Source organism: Paramormyrops kingsleyae, chromosome 8, assembly GCF_048594095.1.
Source record: "Paramormyrops kingsleyae isolate MSU_618 chromosome 8, PKINGS_0.4, whole genome shotgun sequence".
Taxonomy (NCBI): Eukaryota; Metazoa; Chordata; class Actinopteri; order Osteoglossiformes; family Mormyridae; genus Paramormyrops; species Paramormyrops kingsleyae.
This window is the reverse complement of record NC_132804.1, coordinates 14,225,783-14,248,772: the sequence shown is the minus strand read 5'-3', so window position 1 is coordinate 14,248,772 and position 22,990 is coordinate 14,225,783. Positions and strand designations below refer to the sequence as shown.

Below are 22,990 nucleotides of genomic sequence, written 5' to 3'. Positions count from 1 at the left end.
ATGGCAAGGCACATACAACTTTCGCTTCTTTTAAAAAAATAAAGATTGTTTAATAAACGCTCTCACACCCAATTATTAGTTCAGTCAAAGAACTGTTTGTAATGTTTAGATGTGGAGGGTTTGGTCTAGTCCGACAAAAAAATCAAGCGTTTCAAGGATAGAAAAATACTCCAGTATATTTTACATAGCTATATGGATATGTATTGATAGTTTTTTTCCCCGTTAAACTGATTTTTGAAAAGGAGAAGCCTGGCTATGTTATCGCTAAGTAGATGGCTGCAACTTTTGACCATACCCTCCCCTCGATGTCCCGAGGACGTAAGAAACACAACATAAACGCAAAAAGCGTTACTACATTAAACGATCCGGCACTGTCACAAACAATAAAAAAAATCTCTCTGTGGTTCAGATCTTTGGAATAAAGCTGCAGTTTATGGGGATCCGATTATTTGCCAACCTCGTTTTGTGATGACTGACTAACCATACTAGTAGGAAGATATCATCATTGCTTCTTGATCACCGTCATTTGTCACCTGCACCCACTTTAATTGACCATTAACTATTTAACTAATATAGGTTGTGCGGACGTCCAGAGCTGACCAGCTACATTAAACAATAATATACAATTAGACTTCGGAAGGGGGGATGTATTCATGCGAAGGCGAGTCAAGTGTTTGCAAAAACAAGAAGTGGAGGAATAGTTACCTAGACTAGCATGGCGTGTCCTGTCGGAGAGCCTACTGGTTTCTATATCTATATATATTTATATATTATATATAACACATACACACACACTTCAGGTCAGAGTAAAGCAGTAGAGGCAAAACAGTTTTGTATTATATAAGCGCCGGTTGCTCGCTAACATCAAGAGGTTTAGCCGATAATTCGTCACTCTGCATAATGGCAGACTCTTCGAAGACCGACAGTTGTAGTGAGCTGTGTTTAACGGGGTTCATGCCATTATTTTTTACTTGTGATTATTGAAACTCGATTTTTTTGTCACTTCCTTTTCCAAGATTAACCCTTGACATTTTCCACATTCACACTACATTTTTTGTCAGATAACCCCCCCCCCCACACACACACACACACAATCTCCTTACAGAACACGTATTTCACGTTCATATTTTTGTGGCTAGTCCGTTTCTTTGACCACTTATTCGACGTTTTATGCACGTTATGTTACTGCTTTTGTGCGGTTTATGCCTTTAAGATTGCAAAAAGTTGAGTGTAAAAGCTACCCATAGCTAACTACCGATCCGTATCGATTTCACGTGTACGTATTGAAAATACGAATTAATAAAAATAGTGAATAAAAACAATGAAATTCCTTTTGCTGAATAAAATATATATATCAATACAAAAAAATCACAAACGAAGAACGTGCCTATATAATTTCCTGCCGCATTTCATGTGGCTGGTATTTGGTGTTTTAAATAATTAAATGGCTAGATCGCATTTATATTTATACATTTTTAAAGAAAGCCATACACAAATTAGCAGTTACGGTCACGTGTTAACCCGTAACCTTAACATGGACTTGCTTTTTGTTTGTTTTTTTTTGTTTTGTTTTTTTAAATCGCACGCTAGTTGAGTGATTTCAGCTTTGGTAATGTTTTTTGTTAAATAAAAGCGGGTTGGTGTGAGTGAGGTATAGCGTATTCCCATATAGTGTCGAGAATTAGACTTAAAGTAAAGTACATAAAGTTGATGTTGAAGACAGCCACCACAGAGGCCCCTTTCTTGGGTGTTGTCCTCCATGTTGGCTTTGTGGTAAGCAGGAGCCGTGTGGACTGTTCCATCTGGCCATTTTGTGAGTTCATATTGGCGTTACAGTGGTAGGACTAGGGATATACGTTGGGGTTTATTTACCTCTACTTTTTACTTATTCTGCCGAACAAGACTTCTGAGTAAATACTTAAAAGCAGTAATGTTGCTTTGAGTGAAGGTAGGACTGGTGAAATGCTTACAAACATGGCCACTGTAAAAAAATAAATAATTCATGCACATGTCTGCATCAAGCATGTTATGAAGGAAGTATAGCATTATGTCATCAAAATGTCTGGTTCAAACAGTATACAGATGTTAATGAAAGTTGTTGTTATTTACTTATATATCACAAAAATATAGGTTAAAAAAGGTTGTTACCGCTTTTCAACACATCACTTTTAGCTGCCTGCCTTCACTTGAGATTGTTTGAACCAAACAAAGTATAGAATTGAACATGATTTGTTGTCACTAAGTTTGTAGCATATAGAAGTGTTGTGTATTTAATTTACTGCTAGCTTGCTGAAGGGAAAACTGAAATTTGTTTATAGTCCTCAGGTCTTTATAGAGCATGTGTGAAGGTGGGCCAGAATCGGTGGTGACCAGTATTCATTTGCATCGGCATCAAATATTTGTAATGTGCTTTCTGACATTTGAAATGTTCTTATTTTCAATGCAGGTACTTGGAAAGCTTTAGCTTTGTACTGATATACAGGATTTTTATTATACATTATTTGACAAACTGTATGTCCTGCTACTGCCAGGGTCATTGTGTTATGCAGTAATAGTAAACATATTATGACATACGTTAGTAGTTCACCACAGAATGTAATAAGTGATACTGCTACCTGGATACTATGTTGGTGTTTTATCCATGTCACAAATGCATTTCTATAGCCCTGTGGTTTAGATTTAGTTAGCAACGCTTGGTGCTTTTTGCATGGAGGTGCATTACTTCTTTGAAGGAATATTATTTGCATGATATTTGTTATAACTGCATTCATAGCCTTTTGTGACTTAGACTAACAAGGTGTGGCCATCATATTTAGGCATATATATTGAGTCTATGCATGACTGAATTTGTTTTAGCTGATAGATTCTTTTGTTCTCGAGTAGCTTGATGAGTCACCTCTATATACCTTCTATATATGATATTCATTTGACTTTGTGACATTTTTAATCTCTGGACATAATATTAAAATTTTAAGTTTGAATTTGGGTCCAAGTTTTGTATAAAGAATATTGTGTTTGTAGTAAATTGCTTATGGAATCTTGCAGGCTGATGGTCTTTTTGCATTTTATGGTGTCACATTGCTGAAGGAGGTTAACCCTACACTTATGTGTAGATGTAGAAGCCTTAATGTACTTCTCTCTCACTGTGTCACGCCAGTCTGATCTCTTAGTGGAGTTTTATACTTCTGTGTAGAATCTATGCTGTTGGTGTGGGGTAGCCTCATACCCTACACCGTAGCCTATGCCATACCCAGACGTGCACCTCCCCAGAAATCTAACTATAGGGGTCAGACTGCAGCATAGATTCTATGCAGAAGTATAAATATGCCTTAAAGCAGGCCCCATGTCTTGCATCATGTGACCAAAAAGTAAATTGCCTCAGTGGTTAGGGAGAATTCAGTTTGCCATTGATATATTGTAAATTTATGATTTGATAGTGCAGATTTTTTTTTTTTTGTATGACTTGTGAAGTTTAAGTCTTTGCTGGGTAAGCTTGAACAAATTTAATGTTGGCTGTAGATTGTAATGTTCTGCCCAGTGAAAATTCCTGCAGTACCATTGGCTTAGTGCATTCAGTTTTTTTGCTAGTGGCTCCTGTGAAGTTTTGGTTTAGTTTGTTTCCACTGCTGACCACAGACTGTCTGTCTGTTAGTGCAGTGCTGTAAGATGTAGGCACAGACCTGCAATGTTTCCTAATCTCTGAAGCACTCTTGCAAATATGTTTAGGTTTTTCTGAGATTTTAAGCAGTATCAACAGTCCTTGTGGCATGCACAGAATTTAAAACTATGTTGCTATTCCGTTCCATTTTGACATGATATCATTCAGCAATTGAATTGTAATCTAAAGACTCTGGAATAATTTTTGCCTATTATCACTAATAATGTATTTCCACAAACTGTCAGGTTTCTGAATGAGCAGCAAATTAGAATTTACTTTTGTTCAAAGCTAATAAGTTTTCAAAGTTGTTTTTTTCTTTCTATCAACTGGATTTTTAAATGAATCGATACTAACTCTCTTTTTTGGTTTCCAGCAAAACACCACTTATAGGAAATAGATCTGTTATTCTTGGTTAACCCCTCTGGCTTGGTTGGAAACTGAAGATCTACCTTTCTATCTTACTGTATGTGGAAAGCTCGATATCCAGTTGCACATGGACTGCCCTGTATCTCCAATGCCTTCATAGCCCCTTCTGTGTAACCTTGACTCCTTTTAGTGCGGTGGTCATGCTAGTAATCTTTTATTTGAGCATGTGGACTAATGAAGAACATTAATATAAAGATGAGTACCCCCTCCTCAGTGGAATGTTCATGTTTTTCTCTCAATGCAGTTTTAAAAATGTTACTTGGTATGGCTGAGTTGTGGCTGTGCCCTGATCACCTTGTACATAGCCTAGTGGGTCATACTATGTGTTAGTGGAGTTTTCAAACATGTTGTGTTTCCTGTTCCTCTAATGCGCATTGTGTTTAATGGAGCTGAAATTTTCCTTATATGATTATTCCTGTAGCTCCATGAGTGAAGATGGTGGGGGCATGTGCTGCTCTGAAACATTTGACCTTCACTTATCTAAGTGCTCTGCTGATTTCGGCGGTTCACGGGAGACCTTGTCTTCTGTCGCCAAAGTCAGAAATTAGGAGGTGGTATTTAAATCGATCCCCAAGGCTGTTCTGGTGGCATTTGTCTGGAAGAAGACTTGACTGCTTGGCTCTGAATACTTTATCTCTTGTCCCATTGGCGACAGGCGTGTCACACATTGCAATGCAGTAGTGGAGGCGTAATGCTACTACATTAAGGCAATAAGTAATTATACAACACCCATGGTATGTTGCATGGATTTTGGGTTGCTTTTTATTGACAGGAAACCTATTTGCTGTAAAGGGCCATGGAGCGGAATATGTCTCACAGAGTAATAGTTACGTAATGGGCTTTTACCTGTGAGATATTAATCAAATTTCTGCAGGAGTCCTGTTCACCAAGGGTGTTGCTTATTGCATCACTCACATATTTCACATTCAGACACGGAATCGTTGCGCAGCTGAAGGCAATGAAGTATTTCTCCTGTTAATCTTTGTTTGGTGCTTTGCTGCATTTTCATTTGACTGTTGTTTTTGCAGTTCGTTAGCCATGAGCATAGGCCAGTGATAGCAGTGATAGTGTACAGCAATACAGACAATCTGTATTCAATCCATTAGTTAATATGATGTTCACCTGACGATGATTTGGTCTGTGCTGGCAGTAAGCCACTTCAGTTTACTTGTGTGAGTAACTGTCTGGCACGTCTAATACAGCCCTTTTTCTAGAGTAAAAATTCAGTAAAATATAGTGACTGATTTTGACAGAATGTGGACTTCTACAGTTATTGTTCATGTTACGTGCGTATGACTGTTTCCTGAGCTGCTGCTTAATCTTGGCGCACTGTGTAGAGTATTGCTGTACTTTCACACCTGTGCAGTGGTCAAGATTCCTCATGCAGTGTTTGATGGCATGACGAGCTTTGTCAAGAATGCTTAAAGTGCCAAAACCTTGGTATCGCTAGTTTCATGTCTAGTAGTCTCAATGCCAAAATGAAATTATATTAAATGGAGTCAGACTAAGAGGTATTTTGTCTTTTCATGATTCATTTCAGGGAAACATTTAATTTCATACAAGTCATGTATAACGTGTTTGTTTTGTCTGCTTGTATGTCTTTGTTTGAATGTTGCTTTGGATAGGTGTCTCTTAAATATTGCTTGTAAGATATGAAGTCTAATGTTTGGACCCTTGGGGCCTGTCTTCCTGATATGCCTCTGTTGTTTGTGGGCCCAACAGGACTGGCAGCCTCCATTTGCTTGTGATGTTGACAGACTGCACTTCACTCCTCGCATCCAAAGGCTCAATGAACTTGAGGTATGTTTCCATTCTGTTTTCCCTCATGTGGAATGCTGAAGAATGCTGAATGTTTTTGGTTTGTTTTTGATTCATTTAATTTTTAAAGACCTTTTTGTCAAACCCTTTGTCTTGTAATATTCTTATCTTATAACCATGGTATTGTTTCTCTTTTCTAAGGCTCAGACTAGAGTTAAGCTCAACTTCTTGGATCAGATTGCAAAATTTTGGGAGCTACAGGGGTGTACCCTGAAAATCCCGCATGTTGAACGGAAGATTCTGGATCTGTACCAGCTGAACAAAGTATGGAATCTATTTTTGATGCTTAATTATTGCATTCCTAATATATTTATTTTTTTTACGGGTTTGGAATGTCCAGGTCATCGCCCTGGTTCCAGCCTTCCTGATCCAGTGTTTTGTTCTGACCCCACAGTAGCTTGTAGGTGTTGCTAACATAACCATAGTCATGTTAGTTTTCCAAGTTTTATTTGTCACATACACAATTATACTGAGTACAATGTGCCATGAATTGCACTATTACCTTGCCCCACATTGTAGAAGGGGAAAAAAGGACATAAGTCTAATACTATGATTAATAATCATAAATATGTATGGTGTGCAAAACTGGCAGTAAGTGGAGGTAGTGCAGGAGTCCAGAAATAAATATTTATGTTTGTGCAGGGACCTGAACCTTCACCTAAAAAAACCTTTTTCTCCCACAGTGAGCTGGCTGAAGAAAACCAGTAATTTATATGATTTAACATTTCTTGTAGTTTGTGTTTTAGCCTAATTTTGGTGATGCATGGTACAGTCCATGGCTGTATCACAGCTACTGCCTGACGCTTGCTTTTTTGCGGTTTGCAGCTGGTCATCGAAGAAGGTGGCTTTGACATAGTCTGCCGAGAAAGGCGCTGGACCAAGATAGCCCTGAAGATGGGCTTTGCTCCTGGCAAAGCTGTGGGCTCTCACCTGCGGGCCCACTATGAAAGGATTCTTTACCCGTACAACTTGTTTCAGAGTGGATCCAACCTTCTGGTGAGTAACTTGTACCTGAGGGGCTTCAAAATCCTTTTTTTTCCCTCCATCAGCTTCCCCTGCCTCTGCCCCCTCCCTGTCGCTCCTAACAGGGCGGCTTGGCCTGTTGAGCTGGCAGATGGTGCTCTGCTCGGCTTGCTCTGGGTGTCTCGCTGCCTGTTGAGACCTAAAGATGGTTTTGTGGTGACTCCAGCAAGCCTTGTCACATCGCAAGGGCGGGCTGGAGGGGCTGTATACATGTATAACCAAAACACTGTTGTGGCTGCTTCCAAGATAATTGTTATTTATTGTAATTTCTTTTTTTCTTTTTGATGCCAGTGTCTTTCCTGGTGCTTTTTGCATTGCAATCTTCAAACGATGCCCAAAATTTTTGTATATAAAGAAACCTGCCAACTGCTGATTTTGTTGGGCATATAGACAGTGAAATCAGAGAATAGCAAACTGGAATTTAGTTTTCTGAAACATGTATTTTGTGAATCTAATTAAAAAGATGAAGGTTAACAATTCAGGATAAAAGTGAAAACCAAGTAATTTTTATTTTTTTTTAATCGGCTCTGTGGCGGTAACCTCTGTCCTAGAGGTTGCCGTTGGTTATGTAACTTTCCAAGCTCTCTCTTCCATTAGGCGCCAGGGCTTGCTTCCAAACTGATGCATTTAGTGGCGGATCCAAATCTTGAAAAGGTACGTCTCCATCCCTGTTAAGCCAGAAGATCTCAGCATATGTTTCACAGGTTCAGTAAGCTGAGTAATGACTGAAATTGTAGAGTAAAGAATTTTAAAAAATCTATTGATACAAACAAAGGTACTTTTGTCTAAGTGAGGATCTTATTTATGTACAGTGGTACCTTGGTTTTCGAACTCACTCGAATTTCTTGAAAGTCGAACAAACCAGTTTGACCTAGAACTCGATCTGAATATCAGAAGTCGAACCGTGAACGCCGACCTAATATAAATTGTACGCGCCAGGAAATGAGTCATACTACAATGCAATTCTTACTTGAATGCCTGGACGATTATCCAAATAAAGCAGGTAAATTAACTGAAAACCAGTTCTCACTGCTTTACGTGATATTCGGGAGAAATAGCAGATTATGCATTGGAACTGCCTGAGATACAAATGTCATGCGTGTAACTAAACTCTTCAGCCAATAAGGGCAAAGGTGTGCTGTCATGGAGGCGGTTCCAGTTTGTGCAGCCGGATGAGAGGTCGCAATGCATCTAACCGTAATGCATTGTGTCAGGATCAGAATGTGTTGCTTTAAGCCAGCGCTGTAAGCAAGTTGAACGCACCCAATGACCGGACTGGGGAGACAAACTGAAACGCGGACTTAATACAGAGGATTAATGACAACAACCAGAAACAGCTGATCACATGGGGATCCCACACGAGGTTAACGAGGGGGCGTGATACACGGAAGGAGCGGACGATCGGGGCAGGACAGGGGTAATATTGGGATACGATCTTTATCATTTGGAAGCCATTAAGAAAAAAAATGCTCTTCTTTTTTGATCATGTTCATTTTGTGTTTAAATGCTAAAAAAAAAAATGTATTTAGGTGTAATTTTGGGGGGCCGGGAACCAATTAATTGGTTTTCCATTATTTCTTATGGGAAAAATTCGATCAGAATGCAAACTTTTTTTAGGATTCGATCCGGAGTCCGGAACGGATTAAGTTCGAGAACCGAGGTACCACTGTATTGTATTTTTGGTTATTGCACTTGGTGGACTGTCAAAATGTGTATGTATACATATCCTCCTTTAATTGCATGCAAGGGCCCTGCAATTGGTTTTAATTTTGTGTTTTATTTTGTGCTAACAGCTCAGTTAATGTTTTGAATCATGCATGTCTTGATGCTGTTGCCGTCGCCAAGTTCAATTCCAGAACGTTGATTATTCTCCAGAATCATGCTTTTGGTTAACAAGACCCATGTTTCCAGTTCAGCTGGCTAACACTCTTGTTCTGAGCTCTGCTGTTATATAGACATGTGCTCTGTGTCTTGGGCTCCACCCACAGTTCAGGACAGTTCTTTTACCCAATGGGTCATGAAACCACTTATCTGAGCTTAAGTACATTGAGGAATGAAGTCATACAACTCCTACTTTTCTGCTTAAGATAGCACACAATTTATTTTATTGATCTTAGGGTGACATTCAGTGTGACTCCATTTAGCTCAAAATTCATCTGAATTGATAATTCAGTTTTTATGATTTTTGTCTCTGCTTCAGAAGTGTTACATTGTAAAACTTGAAATGATCATTATAGGTAATTGCTTAAGGATTAGTTCCAGTTCAGTTTTGTGTAAGGAATAGGTTTGTCAAGCAGCGTATGTCCCTACCTCTCTAATGAATTCTTCTTGTTGACTATATCATAATCTTTTTATAGTTCTTATTTTAGGACACTTGTCTGTATATTGATCTTAAAAAATGTGTAGGGGGTATCTGCCCTGACTTTACATGAAAGCATAATGTATCACCCCAGCCTTTCAGAAGAGAAATTACTGCTGGAGCAGCGCCCTCCTACACCCTGCTAAATCTGGCCCGTTTCTGCTCTCTAGCATGCACTCTGTTCCTGATCTCAGTCCGTCATGTATGCAAGACTGTTCCGCCTTTTTAGTCTATCTAACCGATCAAACAATGCTTGGATGTTTTCTGTGACGCGGGAGGGGGAAACGAGCTTTAAGGTGAACTGTTTAAATGGAATCCTATTAACTGTAGTGCCAATATGAAACATTGTGTTTCTCATTGCAGTGTGTCCAGAAACCCACTCTGACCAATGATGCCAAGGACAAAGAATACAAGCCACATGATCTGGCTCAGCGGCAGTCAGTCCAGCCTGTGGAGACCTGCACCCCTGCCCGGCGGGCCAAGCGCATGAGAACTGAGGTGGGTCCTCCTTCTCGGTGTTCTGTGATCTTTTCAGGAGGACTGTGCTTAAAGCCAGTCATCTAAAGCCCCTTTGCCATGTATATTGTGCGTGTGTGTGTGTCTCTCTCTCTCTCTCTCTCTCTCTCTCTCTCTCTCTCTCTCTCTCTCTCTCTCTCTCTCTCTCTCTCTCTCTCTCTCTCTCTCTCTCTCTCTATATATATATCTCTATATATATATATATATATATATATATATAAAATATAAAATATAAAAAAAAATGTCTTCCCTAGAGAGAATAGATAGGTGCATAATATTTTATCTTGGATAAAAATATACAAGTTGGAGGCCTGCAGCTTTCAATGGTTTGCTTTCAGAGGCAGGATGCTGTGGTGACCATAGCAGTTAATTGCTGGAGAACCCAAGGCCTTCTGGATTTTGTTCTGCCTTAGCTGTAGAATGGCCTTCACTTGGTCCTTATCGTTACAGGTGTACATGGCAAACTGGCAAATCAGCCTGAAAGTCTTAGTGGTTTGGAGTGTCATTTTGTGTATAGTTGTGTTATCTTGAGTTAATGCACAGGTGACTATATTCAGACATGTTGTTTTTTTCTGATTCCTTTAATTGCTTAATTGGAGTCCAGCAACTGTATAGATGTTACCTCTTATTTCAGCAGTTAACCTCTTTTCCATGAACCCCACCCCCACCCCCCACTTTGGGTCTTTTAGGAAATTGTTGGAATGCTTACAGTGACTGCAGAACTTTTTATTGTGTCTTGCTAACGCTTGGCTAGCAGTTGGTCCTCTCTGAATAAATATCTGGTATTTGCAAGAGCCATATCTTTTGCTGATAGGGTCACATTTTAAATAAATTTACTATGTCTATGATTTCTGTGATGAGTTGGTGAGTCACAACAGGAGCCAGCAGACTTCTTGGTCATTGTTAGGTATAATTGAGCAACTCGTACATATAAATAAATTGCTTCTTTTAAAGTGGTGGCACCTTTTTATTTGGTATCAGTCCTTCGTAAGGCTCTTTGGGTCTTTTGAGGCTTCCGACATCTAAAACTACCTCTGTGTTGAGGCTGACCAGTGTGCCGCTCTTACACACAGGGGGGCAGCGTGAAGAAGGAACCAGGCGAGCCCTGTGAGAACCGGCCCAACCTGAGGAGAAGAATGGGCTCCTTTGTGGCGAAGCCTGAACCAGGTGAGTCCTGCAGCTGCCCCGGATAGTTAAAGATTTTTGCATGTAGCTGTTTTTAGAACGGAACATATACTGCAGTTTTCAAAGCTAGTGAGGCCAGCAGTATCATAGATGTTTTTTTAGATGTGATCACTGAGATTGTCAAATCTCTGTCAGATCTGTTTCTGGCTTATCCATAAGTAGATGAGGCTTTGCATGACGACACTGTTAAAAAAATATATATATTTGCACGATTTGTTCTGCATAGATCTGCAATGTAGTGCCCGATTACGGAATGGAAATGATGTTATTGTTGCTCTATCTTTAGATCCACCCCAAAGGGATGCATTGGGCCAGACGAGCTGGTCCTGTGGCTTAAAAAAGTTCGTATCTTCATCAGAGAAAGAGATTCCTGTCCAGGTGAAGCAGGAGCCTGAAGGCAGGTCGGTGATGAGCGAGGTGGAAAAAGCCAAAGCCCGAAACAAGAAGAATGCCCCTGCCATGAGCATAGTAAGTGTGCAGCACGTCATCCATGTTTAAGTTTATTAAGGCAGTTGCCTTTTGTGGTAACCTGATGCTCTTTAAAACACTCCTACAACCATGACTATGATACGGCAAGACTCTGGCTTGCCATTCTGTGTATGCTAAAATGCACAGTATGTTTTGCTTCATCATGGAGTGGGCTGAAATGCTGCAGTGTTTAATAACAAGATCTGTGTTATATTTCTGTGCCTCGGTGTACAGCTGCTCCAGAGTCCCAAGAGATGATTTCAGGATGAGGTGGTGTGTTTTTAATAGGCCCCCAAACGCAAGTGGTTTTTTTTTTTTTTTTTTTTTTTTTACTTTCTTTCAAATAAGATCTCTAGCTTTTCTGTTGTGAAACCTACAGGGTGGGGCAGTTGTTTCCAGCTGTCACTATTGCGAGAGGGGAACAAAAAAAAAAAGGACGAACAAAAGACATACGTTGATGACAATTAAACTGGGCTGCTTGAGGCAGCCTCTGCTTCTATAAAATGTGTGTGTGTATGGTTATAGAAAGAGCGCCTTCAGTTTGAGGATGTGGTCAGCGTGACTTTGGGGGATGTGTCTCTGGCTGCCTCGTGCAGGGGCTGCAACGGAGCTGCCATCTATAAATGTCTGACCTTTCTGTTTTCCCTCCTGTACCAGGTGGACTTGTATGTCTGTCTAGTGTGCGGCAGCGGCAGCGACGAGGACCGCCTCCTGCTGTGCGACGGCTGCGATGACAGCTACCACACCTTCTGCCTGATCCCTCCCCTCCACGATGTTCCCAAAGGGGACTGGAGATGCCCCAAGTGTCTGGCTCAGGTTCTGAAAAAAACAGTCTCCTCTATCACACAAATTATCACCCACTTGCTAAGCATGGATCCATGTATTTAAACTCTATGATGAAGACAAGAGGAATGACTTGCATCTTCTCCCCTTGCCTGCTTTAATCAGTAAAATTATGTGCCGATTTCAGTTCCCTTAGCGAACTGTCATCATTATCATCCTCATCATCACACATTCCCCAAACCATCACGTGCAGCAATTCATTTACAAAGAATTGCTGTCTTTGGATTTTCCTGTTAAATAAGGAGGATTTATTTTGCAGCAACCAAAACTTCTAATGATCAACCTTTCATGGAAGGGGGGGAAGGGTCCTCTGGTTGCTGTTTGGTGATTGATCTGCACACTCTGTTTTCACCACAGGAGTGCAGCAAGCCTCAGGAAGCGTTTGGCTTTGAGCAGGCATGCAGAGACTATACACTCCGAGCCTTTGGTGACATGGCGGACTCTTTCAAGTCAGATTATTTTAACATGCCAGTTCACGTAAGTGTTGGGTCCTAACTGCTAGACACTGGTCTAAGTCAGTGGTATTAAAATCGGTGCCCTGGCTAGTTTTCAAACACGTAGTACTTAAATGTTTGTAATTTATACTGATGTGTTTCCTGAATACACAATAACTTATCAGATATCTTCAGATGTTTTAGTACGGAAGAAGATTAGGGCCACCATGAAAATATTAGTTGAATACTGACTTTAATCTCACAATTCTGAATTTTTTCTCAAAATTCTGACTTTTAAGTCAGAATTCAAATAATATTTCCATGGTGACCCTAATCTTCCGTATTTTAGTGATTACAGCCTAAAAGTGAAATATCCTTGTTTTGAATAAGTGGCTTTTATAAATGCATATATTCCTGAACTGCAGGTGAATAAGGAAGGCTTTTGCAGACAAACTTGTGTCATAATCTGGTGGGAACTGTGCTTGATACAACATTGTGTTTGTGTCTGTGTGCATCTGTGTGTCTCTTCTTAGATGGTTCCCACAGAGCTGGTCGAAAAGGAGTTCTGGCGGCTGGTAAGCACCATCGAGGAGGATGTCACAGTGGAGTACGGCGCTGACATCGCCTCTAAGGAGTTTGGCAGCGGATTTCCCATCAGGAACGGCAAATTCAAGCTGGCTCCGGAGGATGAGGTCGGTGTGCTGCTGTCTGGTCCTAGTCTGTTCGTTTCCGGTCGTGATTGCAGCAAGGCTACAGCGTGCACATCACGCTGATTAATTTGCCAAATTGGCAGCTAAGCTGGCAGCTGAAAATTTTGTTAAATGAGGTCTATTTATGTTAATTGACAGTTGCAGCCAAATACTGAGTTCCTTCCAGATCAGATGATCAGGCCACTATTTATATTACATCACACATTGGGTTGTTTATTGGTTATTGTCCATATAGAATTTATGTTGTAAAGGGGTTTAGGGTTAAACAGTATAGCTTATAAATTCTTGGATCCTGTTAACATTCATCAAACCCTTCATTGAGACATCTGGTATTGTTCCATCTGGTCACACACCTAGCGTTTTCTGATTTTGAATAATTGTTAGAATTAAATTAAGCTAGATGAGTATATCAAGCCCTGAACAGCATCTTTTAATATCCACTGTATTAATACTGAAAAATCTTTCTTGCTCAGGATTACCTGAACAGTGGCTGGAACTTGAACAACATGCCGGTGATGGACCCCTCGGTGCTGACACACGTCACGGCCGACATCTGTGGGATGAAGCTACCCTGGCTCTACGTGGGCATGTGCTTCTCCTCCTTCTGCTGGCACATCGAGGACCACTGGAGCTATTCTATCAACTACCTGCACTGGTGCGTGGGCTGCTTGCTGTACATCGAGGTGGAACTTGCTGCCGCTGGGCTGGCCACTGTTTTTGGATGCTTTTGTGTCAGGTGCAGTTGGCAAAACTGAAGTGTGATTATGGGCCAAGTTCCAGTGACTTCAGCTTGCTAATTGGAAGGCATGTTTTGGTCATTTGCTGTTGTCTATATTTAATCTCCTAACAGTCAGGGTTTTTGACAATAAGTATTGGTTGGTATTGCATGTGCTTCACTAGGAAGAAGTACTGCGATAGACACCTTGGCTAAAATATATTTCAATAGGTGCTATTATGTTGCTGCCTATTATATGACTAATAGCAGAACTGGACTTTGAATCAAAGAGCTCATTATAGTTGTATATAATAAATATTTATGTGTTTGCTACTCATCTCAGGGGAGAGCCAAAGACATGGTATGGTGCCCCAGGGTATGCAGCTGAACAGCTGGAGGAGGTGATGAAGAAACTGGCACCTGAGCTCTTTGAGTCTCAGCCTGATTTACTCCACCAGCTGGTTACTATCATGAACCCCAACATCCTCATGGCCTATGGAGTTCCAGTAAGTGTCCTCTTAGTTCAGCGCAACGTTTAGCCCAGCCCCAGTTCCTCTGAGGTGCTGCTCTTTGCATCAGCTTGTGAATAGCTACCTATTCAATTGGTAATTGCAAATCAGCTCAAAATTTGAACTGGCACTGCTGGATGTGTTCAGGGGTTAACTGTACACCTTTTGAACGATTCTTCAGTAGAGACCTTTTTGAAGAATTGAGTGATTCATCTCGAACTGTTATGTATCTTCAGAGTTTGGCTAGTGCCTCCTATTTCTCTTTTAGATTTATCGCACCAATCAGTGTGCTGGTGAGTTTGTCATCACCTTCCCCAGAGCCTACCACAGCGGCTTCAACCAGGGTTTCAACTTCGCTGAGGCCGTCAACTTCTGCACTGTGGACTGGGTGAGCCGCCATCCGCTTTCGCAGCCTTTTCTGCCGTCCTTTCAGGTCAGAGCAGCTGCTTGATCGTTAATAACAATGCCCTTATTTAAACAGATGCCTCTTGGACGGCAGTGTGTGGATCACTACCGCATGCTCCGCCGCTACTGTGTCTTTTCTCACGACGAGATGATCTGCAAGATGGCCTGCAAGGCTGATACTCTGGATGTAGTCCTGGCTTCAGCTGTGCAGAAAGACATGGCCATCATGATTCGGGAGGAGAGGAAGCTGAGAGAGAACATCCGTAAGATGGTGAGCGAAGCGGGCTAAGCGCTCTGCCGCGTCCTCACGTCCTGAAACAGGAATGACACAGCTGGAGGCGACAGCTTTTTTTATACACAACCATGGCGTGACATTCGAGTCCCGTCGCCCTCCAAACAAGGCACAGGCTTCTAGTGGCCATGCAAGTCACACAGAGTGAGAAATTTCGCATTATTTTATGAATGACTGTCAGCGATAGAACCACCCCTTTGCAATTCCATAACACCACAGCGAGTTCTCTGCCTTGAGCACTGGGTGACTGGGAGGTGTGGTGCAGGAATATGATTCAATTATGAAAACTCATAAGGAGTATAGATAAGGTCAGGCCCGAGATGTACTTCAAAGCTGGTCTGGATTCAAGAACACAAGGTCACAAAGGGAAATTATGTAAAACGTGTGTTGGGTGTTGTTTATGCAATAATAGTGTTCATTGTTGAAGCTTTTACATTGCTAACTTTTTATCAATTATGCACTCATTATTCCTCACTTTTTATTAATGTCATCTTAACTCACAGTGCATATTCAGATGACTATATGCTGAGTGCACTCCATTAGAGATTTTTTTAGCTAGTTCATTAGGTATAGGCTTTCTCACGGCATGGTTGTCGTGTCATACTATTAGTTGAAAAATTAAGAAAGAACAAACATGGCCATTGGGTTCTCTGTATGTCTGTCTGTGGCTCCACCATGGCTCCTCAGGGACGACATGCAGTAATTATTGCTAATGTATAAAGCTTGTTGTCTTTGTGCTGTTCCCCAGGGTGTAGTAAACAGCCATCCAGCCCAATACGATCTCCTGCCAGATGAAGAGCGCCAGTGTGCCAGGTGCCGAACCACCTGCTACCTGTCTGCACTCACCTGCCCCTGCAGCCGTGGGGTCTTGGTGTGCCTCCACCATGTCCAGGACCTCTGCTCCTGCCCTGTCAATTGCTACACCCTGCAGTAAGTTTGGACATCAGCGAGACACGTGAAGCTACTGTTCTCTTAGGCCAAGGTTTCTCAACCCAGTCCTCGGGGACCACCAGACGGTCCACGTTTTTGCTCTCTCCCAATTGGCAGGGAATTGGGAGAGAGCAAAAACATGGACCGTCTGGTGGTCCCCGAGGACCGGGTTGAGAAACCCTGTCTTAGGCTATTGCGGCTTGTTCAAGTTGGGCATCATCTTTAAAATGTGTCCACGGCAGCCCTCAGATAACTCTTGTATTGAATCTTCACTAGGAACCGTTTTGTTTTTCACAGAACGTTATAAAGAGAGCCATGTTTCAATCAAAGCACAAACAAGCCCACCTCTTGTGTATTGACTTGTCTTTCTGGAAATGTTTGATTATTTTGTGACGTTTTTGGAGAATAAAGGATGACTTCTTCCTAATCATCCATCCCTGCTCCTCCCCAACCAACAGCTATAAATATACACTGGATGACCTGTATCCTATGATGAAGGCCATTGCTCTGCGTGCGGAGTCCTATAATGATTGGGCGTCCCATGTAACTGAGATACTGGAGGCCAAATTGGACAAAAAAAAAAGTGAGTAAATGAGTTACCATGTGAAACCAAGTCATTTTTTAAAATAGCCCAGCCTGATCTTAGGCTGTCTGTTTATTTAGCCCATCAATGTTCATCAAGTGTCCTAGCACTCAGTTGTATTAGGAGGTCTAATAAGGCATCTGCATTTTGGATATTTTATCGTCTTTGTACTTGATGTTTTATTTTGGCCCACTTTTGTCCTAAACTTTTGGTACCCAAAGATCTAATGCCAAAATAGTGCAGTTGCTAAAGATCACTTCCTTTTAAGTAATTCTGTGTTCTAACTCGGATAAATAAATTGCACTATTCCCTTAACAAGAGTAATATAACATTTGTATGCTGTTATCTGTTGGGCTATGATTAAAAAGCTGCGATTCTCTGATCCCGTTGTCCTAATATCAGCAACGTTAGTGTAATTCTGCTTTCGCGATGGCCAGGCCTGGCGGAATTCCGTGCCCTGATCGAGGAGTCCGAAGCGAAGGCATTCCCCGACAATGACCTGCTGAGGCAACTGCGTCTGGTGACCCAGGATGCTGAGAAGTGCTCTTCTGTGGCCCAGCAGTTGCTTAATGGCAAGAGGAAGACCCGGTATATGACCCTGCATGATCCTGTCTTACTGTCATGTATGCGCAGCTGAGAAGGAAGTGTAACGCATTACTGATTATGCTGCCAGAGCATAACCTCTGCTGAAAACTTGTGAACTTACAATGTAAATTACATAATGAAGGTGACAGGCTAATAGGCTTGTGTCCTTCAACTTGTTATGGAAATAGGCCAATGCATCTTGGAAATGTTTGGACACAGTAAACTGAATTTAGAAATGCTTTAGTTGGAGATGTAGGTTTGAGGAACGTATCACAAGGTTGAATGTATAATGCCTGCTGATACAGCAGAAGTCTTTAAGAATGTTTCAACTGAAAGTTGGCAGTTCTGTACATACAAATGTAAATTTATGAACATTGTAATAAGTGTGTGTGTGTGTGTGTGTGTGTGTGTGTGTGTGTGTGTGTGTGTGTGTGTGTGTGTGTGTGTGTGTGTATATATATATATATATATATATATATATATATATATATATATATATATATATATATATATATATATATATATATATATATATATATATATATATATATATATATATCACACACACACACACACTTATCCTCAACTTATGTGGGTTTCAATAGTGTGGATCAAAAATATTTTTAAAAAATTCAAGAAATCTCTAGAAACATAACATTTCTAGTTGGCATGTGCCATGTGTTACACCACTGTTGCTTGTGCATTACTTCTCGTGCTTGTGTTGTGTTCACCATTTGCATAGGAAAATGGGTCTTAAACAAAGTGGAAAACGAAACTGTAAAGTTTAGTTATGTGTAGTGTACCATACTCTCTTGGGCTTACGATGATTGCTTCTCTCCCATACATACAAACTTTTTTTTTTCTTATTATTCCCTAAACAATACAGTAGAACAACTATTTGCATTGCATTCTCATTGTTTTAGGGTATAATGAGTAATCTATGCATGATTTAAGGTCTACAAGAAGATGTGGCACAGGTTAACTGCAACGTACTAAGCCGTTTTATATAAGGAACTTGAACCACATGCAGATTTTGGATGGCGGGGGAATTTAGGAACCAAATGCCGACACAAGACGAGGGCTGGCTGTATTTAAGGGGGAAATTCTTCCATCATGTTCTTTCTGAAAACAGGAAGACCCAAATAACCTTTTCCAATAACGTGAAGCACAGTGTTAGTACCTTTAGGGAAATAAAAGCATAAAATACAACAACAGGTGCCAGTTCATTGCAACTATGCTAAACACAGCATAACACTGATTTGAGTTGTGCCAAAATATTTTTTGTGATTAATCAGTCCTTCCATTCCATTCCCCCCCACGAGTAAATATTTTACATCAAACGTGTGATTAATATCAAACAGCAGTAATGGATAGTATGAGCTATTGCTGAATGATCTCAGGAGAAAAACCCATGTTTCCTTGTTAGGTTCCGCTCCGGTGGGGGGAAATCCCAAAATCAGCTGACTGTTGAAGAGCTCAAGTCCTTCGTCAGGCAGCTGTACAACCTGCCCTGCAGCATCCACCAGGCACCATTGCTGAAGGTAAGGGGTCTGATGAGTAAGGAGAAGCCCCATAGTGAGTGTTTGCCCGTGTTACTGAGCGCAGCAGAAGCACAGGTAACAAGTACGGTGATGGAAACGTTGGAAAAACATACATTCAAGATACTGTCAGGATATTGGCAGGTGGTGCTTCCATGTGCGACTTTTAGAGAGAGGAGATTGCTTGGACAGGTTTGGCAGGAACTGCTCTGCTTGCTGATCTCTCACCAGCAGAGATACCGTGGGCCGTCTGTGGCCCATAAACCACATACTACACCTAAACACATACTGTTGTGAGCGAACTGCTGTAAAGAACGCAGGCATGGAGCTACTGAACAGTGGAAAATGTCATATGGTCAGATGAGTCATGCTTCTCCATGTTCTCAAGTAACAGACAATGCATATGTGGTGCTTGCTGAAAGAGGCTGCCACCTTCAGTGCTAGCTTCCTATGGTGAACCATTCTGACATCGCGGTTATCGAGTGGGGTGTTTGTTTTCTGGCAGAGTTTTGGTCCTCTGTGCCCCCTGTAGAGCAAGGTGAACGTCAGTGAATACAAAAAACAGTGAGTGGTCATGCTCATCCTGCTGTGAAACACTTCTGTGCTTATGGGAAATGTTTTGATTTCAAGAGAATAATAGCTTGGTATAAAATAATCTAAATTGGCTCTCTGATTTTGACCCAGCTGAACACGCTGCTCTTGAGGTTTCCTGCCACAGAGTGAGTTCAAAACATAGTTTGTTGTGAACAAGATGGTAACGGGGCTGGGGGGGGCAGAACCGTCATATTCTGGTATGGCTGGAATGGCAGCACTGGTTTTCAGGGGGAACTATGGAGTCACGTTTGTGCAAATGAGAAGCCAGTTAACAGTAAAGTTTGTGATGCCAAACAAAGCACGTGTATATGGACTGCAGATTGTGAAGTGAACAGTCCTTTATGCTGCATTTGGATTTTTGAATGAAAACACTGGAGTGAGTCCTGAGGGGTGGTGAGGGAAGCGTGGGGCAGAATGTTTTAAAACAGAATGATCCATTTCATAGTACTAATGGAATGACAAATTTGGACATGCCAGTTTATTCTGTTAGTTAATGTATCTACTCATATTGTGTCATGAGGACTACCTTCTAAAGCACTGTTTTTGAGGGCTAACACTATGCTTTCTTTGTGGTAGGAGCTTCTGAACCACGTGGAGGATTTCCAGCAGCACAGCGAGAAGGTGCTGGCTGAGGAGGCGCCCAGCGCTGCTGAGATCCAAGGCCTGCTGGACAGCAGCGGCGAGCTGGACGTGGCGCTTCCCGAGGTGCCCGTGCTGCGAGAGCGGCTGGAGCAGGCGCGCTGGCTGGAAGCTGTGCGTGGGGCCGGCGCCCAGCCTGCTAGCCTGTCGCTGGACGCCATGCGGCGGCTCATTGACCAGGGCGTGGGCCTCCCTCCGCACGCCTCTGTGGAGAAGGCCATGGCGCGGCTACAGGAGCTGCTCACCGTCTCCGAGCACTGGGAGGACCAGGCGCGCAGTCTTGTCAAGGCCAGGTAAGAGCCACCCCCATGGCTTTATGCAGACCTTTGGTGCTTTTTTTCTCTTGCTATTTAATGGATGAAATAACCTTTTTGTTATTGAACCCCAGCCTGTACAACCCTGGCATGGATGGATGGAATGACCTACATATGTATTCATTTATTATGCTTGTTATCTGTTGTTTTATAACCCAGATCTTATTTCTCAGTGCCTTAATTCTCAATACTATATACATATAGCAGCACCTAATGAGCTGCGTTCAGAATTTCTCCGGCCTCTTTGTTTGGAGCTGCTCTTCAAATCTGTTTTGAAAATGCTAGAAAATTGTGTCCTGTGACTGGAGTGGACTAATACAAATAATAAAATTTGCTGTTTATTTAGAAGTGTATAAATATAAATGTATAAATAACCAAACATTGAGACACGATTAGCGACAAACGGCATTGAAAGATTCAGGAAGTGATCTGTTACGTATAATGACTCATGCTCACAACTGAGTTGTAAATCCTCATCAGCTAAAGCTGCTTTCCGAGTGGCTTAAGAGATAAGGACTTTCCATAAATCCTGTTCTCTGCAGCATTCCATGGTGACACTGTGCATGGTGACCAAATATGCAGTTTTACTTGGTTGATAAAGGCCTTTTGTGCTCTTTGAAAGCCAGTATAAATAAGCAGTTTACGTTGGTGGTTTCTGTCTCTTCTGGACTATGTGTTTGGCAGAACCTGATGTTAGTCAGAGAATTAAAAAGGGGAGCCCAAGCATGAATGATTCACAATTATTCATTTTGTAAAATGGTTAGTTTTGTGTTTGTCTAGCTAAATACAGACGCTCCTCTACTTATGAACTTAAAACTTACGAACTTTCAGACATACGAATGAAGAGGACTGTAAGTCCAAATTCAATTCATTGGGCTCCCGTTTCCTGTCCCCAACATCATTTTTTTCTTTCTGCGCACCAATTCCGCCTAGTACGACTTCTGGCCGTTACTCCCGCCGTGCAGCAGCGTAGCGTGCGTACTCTCAGCATCCTAATTCTTTGTACTTGCGTATACCCTTAAAATGATGTTGAATAACGACTTACGAACTTTTCGAGTTACGAACGGCCGTTCAGAACGTATGCCATTCTTAAGTAGAGGAGTGTCTGTATATAGTTCCCTTCCCTGAAATCTAAAAATATTTAACATTTAAAAAAACTTTAAATTACTCTGGGGGTTTTGTTAGCATGACAAAACAAAGCATGCTGCTGCATAGCAGAGGATACTAGGGTGATTCTTGTCGTACGGAAAAAGTTGCTTAAAAAGTTAATCCGCCGTCGGTGCACAGCAAGGGATATGCACAGTTTGTGTCCAGGGTCCAAAGGTGCTTCCTCTGAGATTAACAGGATCTGACTCTAGTGGTTTGTCTGGGGTGGGTTGTCCAAATGCGAGACCGCATGGAGCACGGCTAGGCTGCGGAGCTACAAACAAGTCTGTGTTTAACTACAGTGCAGTGTGATTGTCAAAACAAAAACTGCCAGTAAGGTGGAAGGGGAGAATTGAGGCTAGTGCTGCATCTGCACTTCTTGTGCTTGGGGTCTTTAGGGGGAAGCCAGGGGAAGGAAACTGTCAGCTTTTCATGAGCCTCAAAAAAATTGGGAAATTAAGTATTCCCTGTGTAATAATGCAGGGAGTAGTTGATTTAGAGAAAGGGTTATTGTACCCCTATTATAGATTTTAAAGTGACTTTAATCAGTTTGGTTTAACAGGTCCCCTAAGTGTGATAAGTGGTTAGAGTAGTGTTTCCCAGTGCGGTCCTTGGGGCCCGCAGACAGTCCACGTGCGAGGAGCTGGGTGGGAGCAGGTGCATGGACTGTCTGGGTTTAGTGGATGAATGAATGATTTAAAAAGAGATTAACTTGTAGTATTGTCAAGTATGGATGGAAAACCACAATCCAAATGGAGACTATGCATATATCAAGGTGCTAAATCCCTCCCTCAATTCTTCCAGGCCTCGCCATTTGTTGGAGACACTGGAGGCCGCACTGCAGGAGGTGGAGAATATTCCCGCCTACCTGCCCAACTGCTTGCTGCTGAAGGACGCAGTCAGCAGGGCCAAGGAGTGGCTGCAGGATGCTGAAGGTCTTCAGGTGAGCTGCCCCCAAAATTTTGTGAAAACTAATAAAGACCTGATTTCCAGCTAACACACATCTTGTCCTTTCAGCTCGGTGGGCGAATCCCAGTGCTAGACACACTGTCTGAGTTGGTGTCAAGGGGTCGATCTATTCCCATCCACCTGGACCCTCTTCCTCGGTTGGAAGTGCTGGTTTCCGAGGTGCAGGCCTGGAAAGAGTGCGCGGCTAAAACCTTCCTGATGAAGAACTCGCCCTTCACGCTGCTGGAGGTACGGCCCAGCGCCTGGCCCAAGCTCCCCTTTGATACAGCGCCTGGCTTTTGGGTCCCTGGCCGCCTCATTTCTGCCTGAGTGAAGTGGTGACTCTTGGCTT

At 41.9% G+C, this 22,990-nt stretch overlaps 1 protein-coding gene across 4 annotated transcripts in view; it reads left to right on the top strand.

Moving 5' to 3' along the window:
- Positions 1-22,990, top strand: part of kdm5ba (lysine demethylase 5Ba) — a 28,444-nt gene that overhangs the window by 567 nt on the left and 4,887 nt on the right. For 2 of the 4 annotated variants that reach the window (XM_023804094.2, XM_023804098.2), the window contains exons 2-22: positions 5,807-5,884; positions 6,044-6,166; positions 6,728-6,898; positions 7,523-7,579; positions 9,648-9,782; positions 10,874-10,967; positions 11,272-11,453; positions 12,111-12,269; positions 12,654-12,773; positions 13,264-13,422; positions 13,914-14,095; positions 14,499-14,661; positions 14,933-15,052; positions 15,146-15,340; positions 16,110-16,291; positions 16,750-16,874; positions 17,312-17,462; positions 18,886-19,000; positions 20,168-20,523; positions 22,495-22,633; positions 22,708-22,887. In XM_023804094.2, coding sequence (XP_023659862.1) covers positions 5,807-5,884; positions 6,044-6,166; positions 6,728-6,898; positions 7,523-7,579; positions 9,648-9,782; positions 10,874-10,967; positions 11,272-11,453; positions 12,111-12,269; positions 12,654-12,773; positions 13,264-13,422; positions 13,914-14,095; positions 14,499-14,661; positions 14,933-15,052; positions 15,146-15,340; positions 16,110-16,291; positions 16,750-16,874; positions 17,312-17,462; positions 18,886-19,000; positions 20,168-20,523; positions 22,495-22,633; positions 22,708-22,887 — 3,186 coding nt within the window. Of the gene's footprint in view, positions 1-1,628; positions 1,774-5,806; positions 5,885-6,043; positions 6,167-6,727; positions 6,899-7,522; positions 7,580-9,647; positions 9,783-10,873; positions 10,968-11,271; positions 11,454-12,110; positions 12,270-12,653; positions 12,774-13,263; positions 13,423-13,913; positions 14,096-14,498; positions 14,662-14,932; positions 15,053-15,145; positions 15,341-16,109; positions 16,292-16,749; positions 16,875-17,311; positions 17,463-18,885; positions 19,001-20,167; positions 20,524-22,494; positions 22,634-22,707; positions 22,888-22,990 lie in introns of those variants that run through there. The other 2 variants (XM_023804097.2, XM_023804095.2) reach the window with 2 other exon arrangements.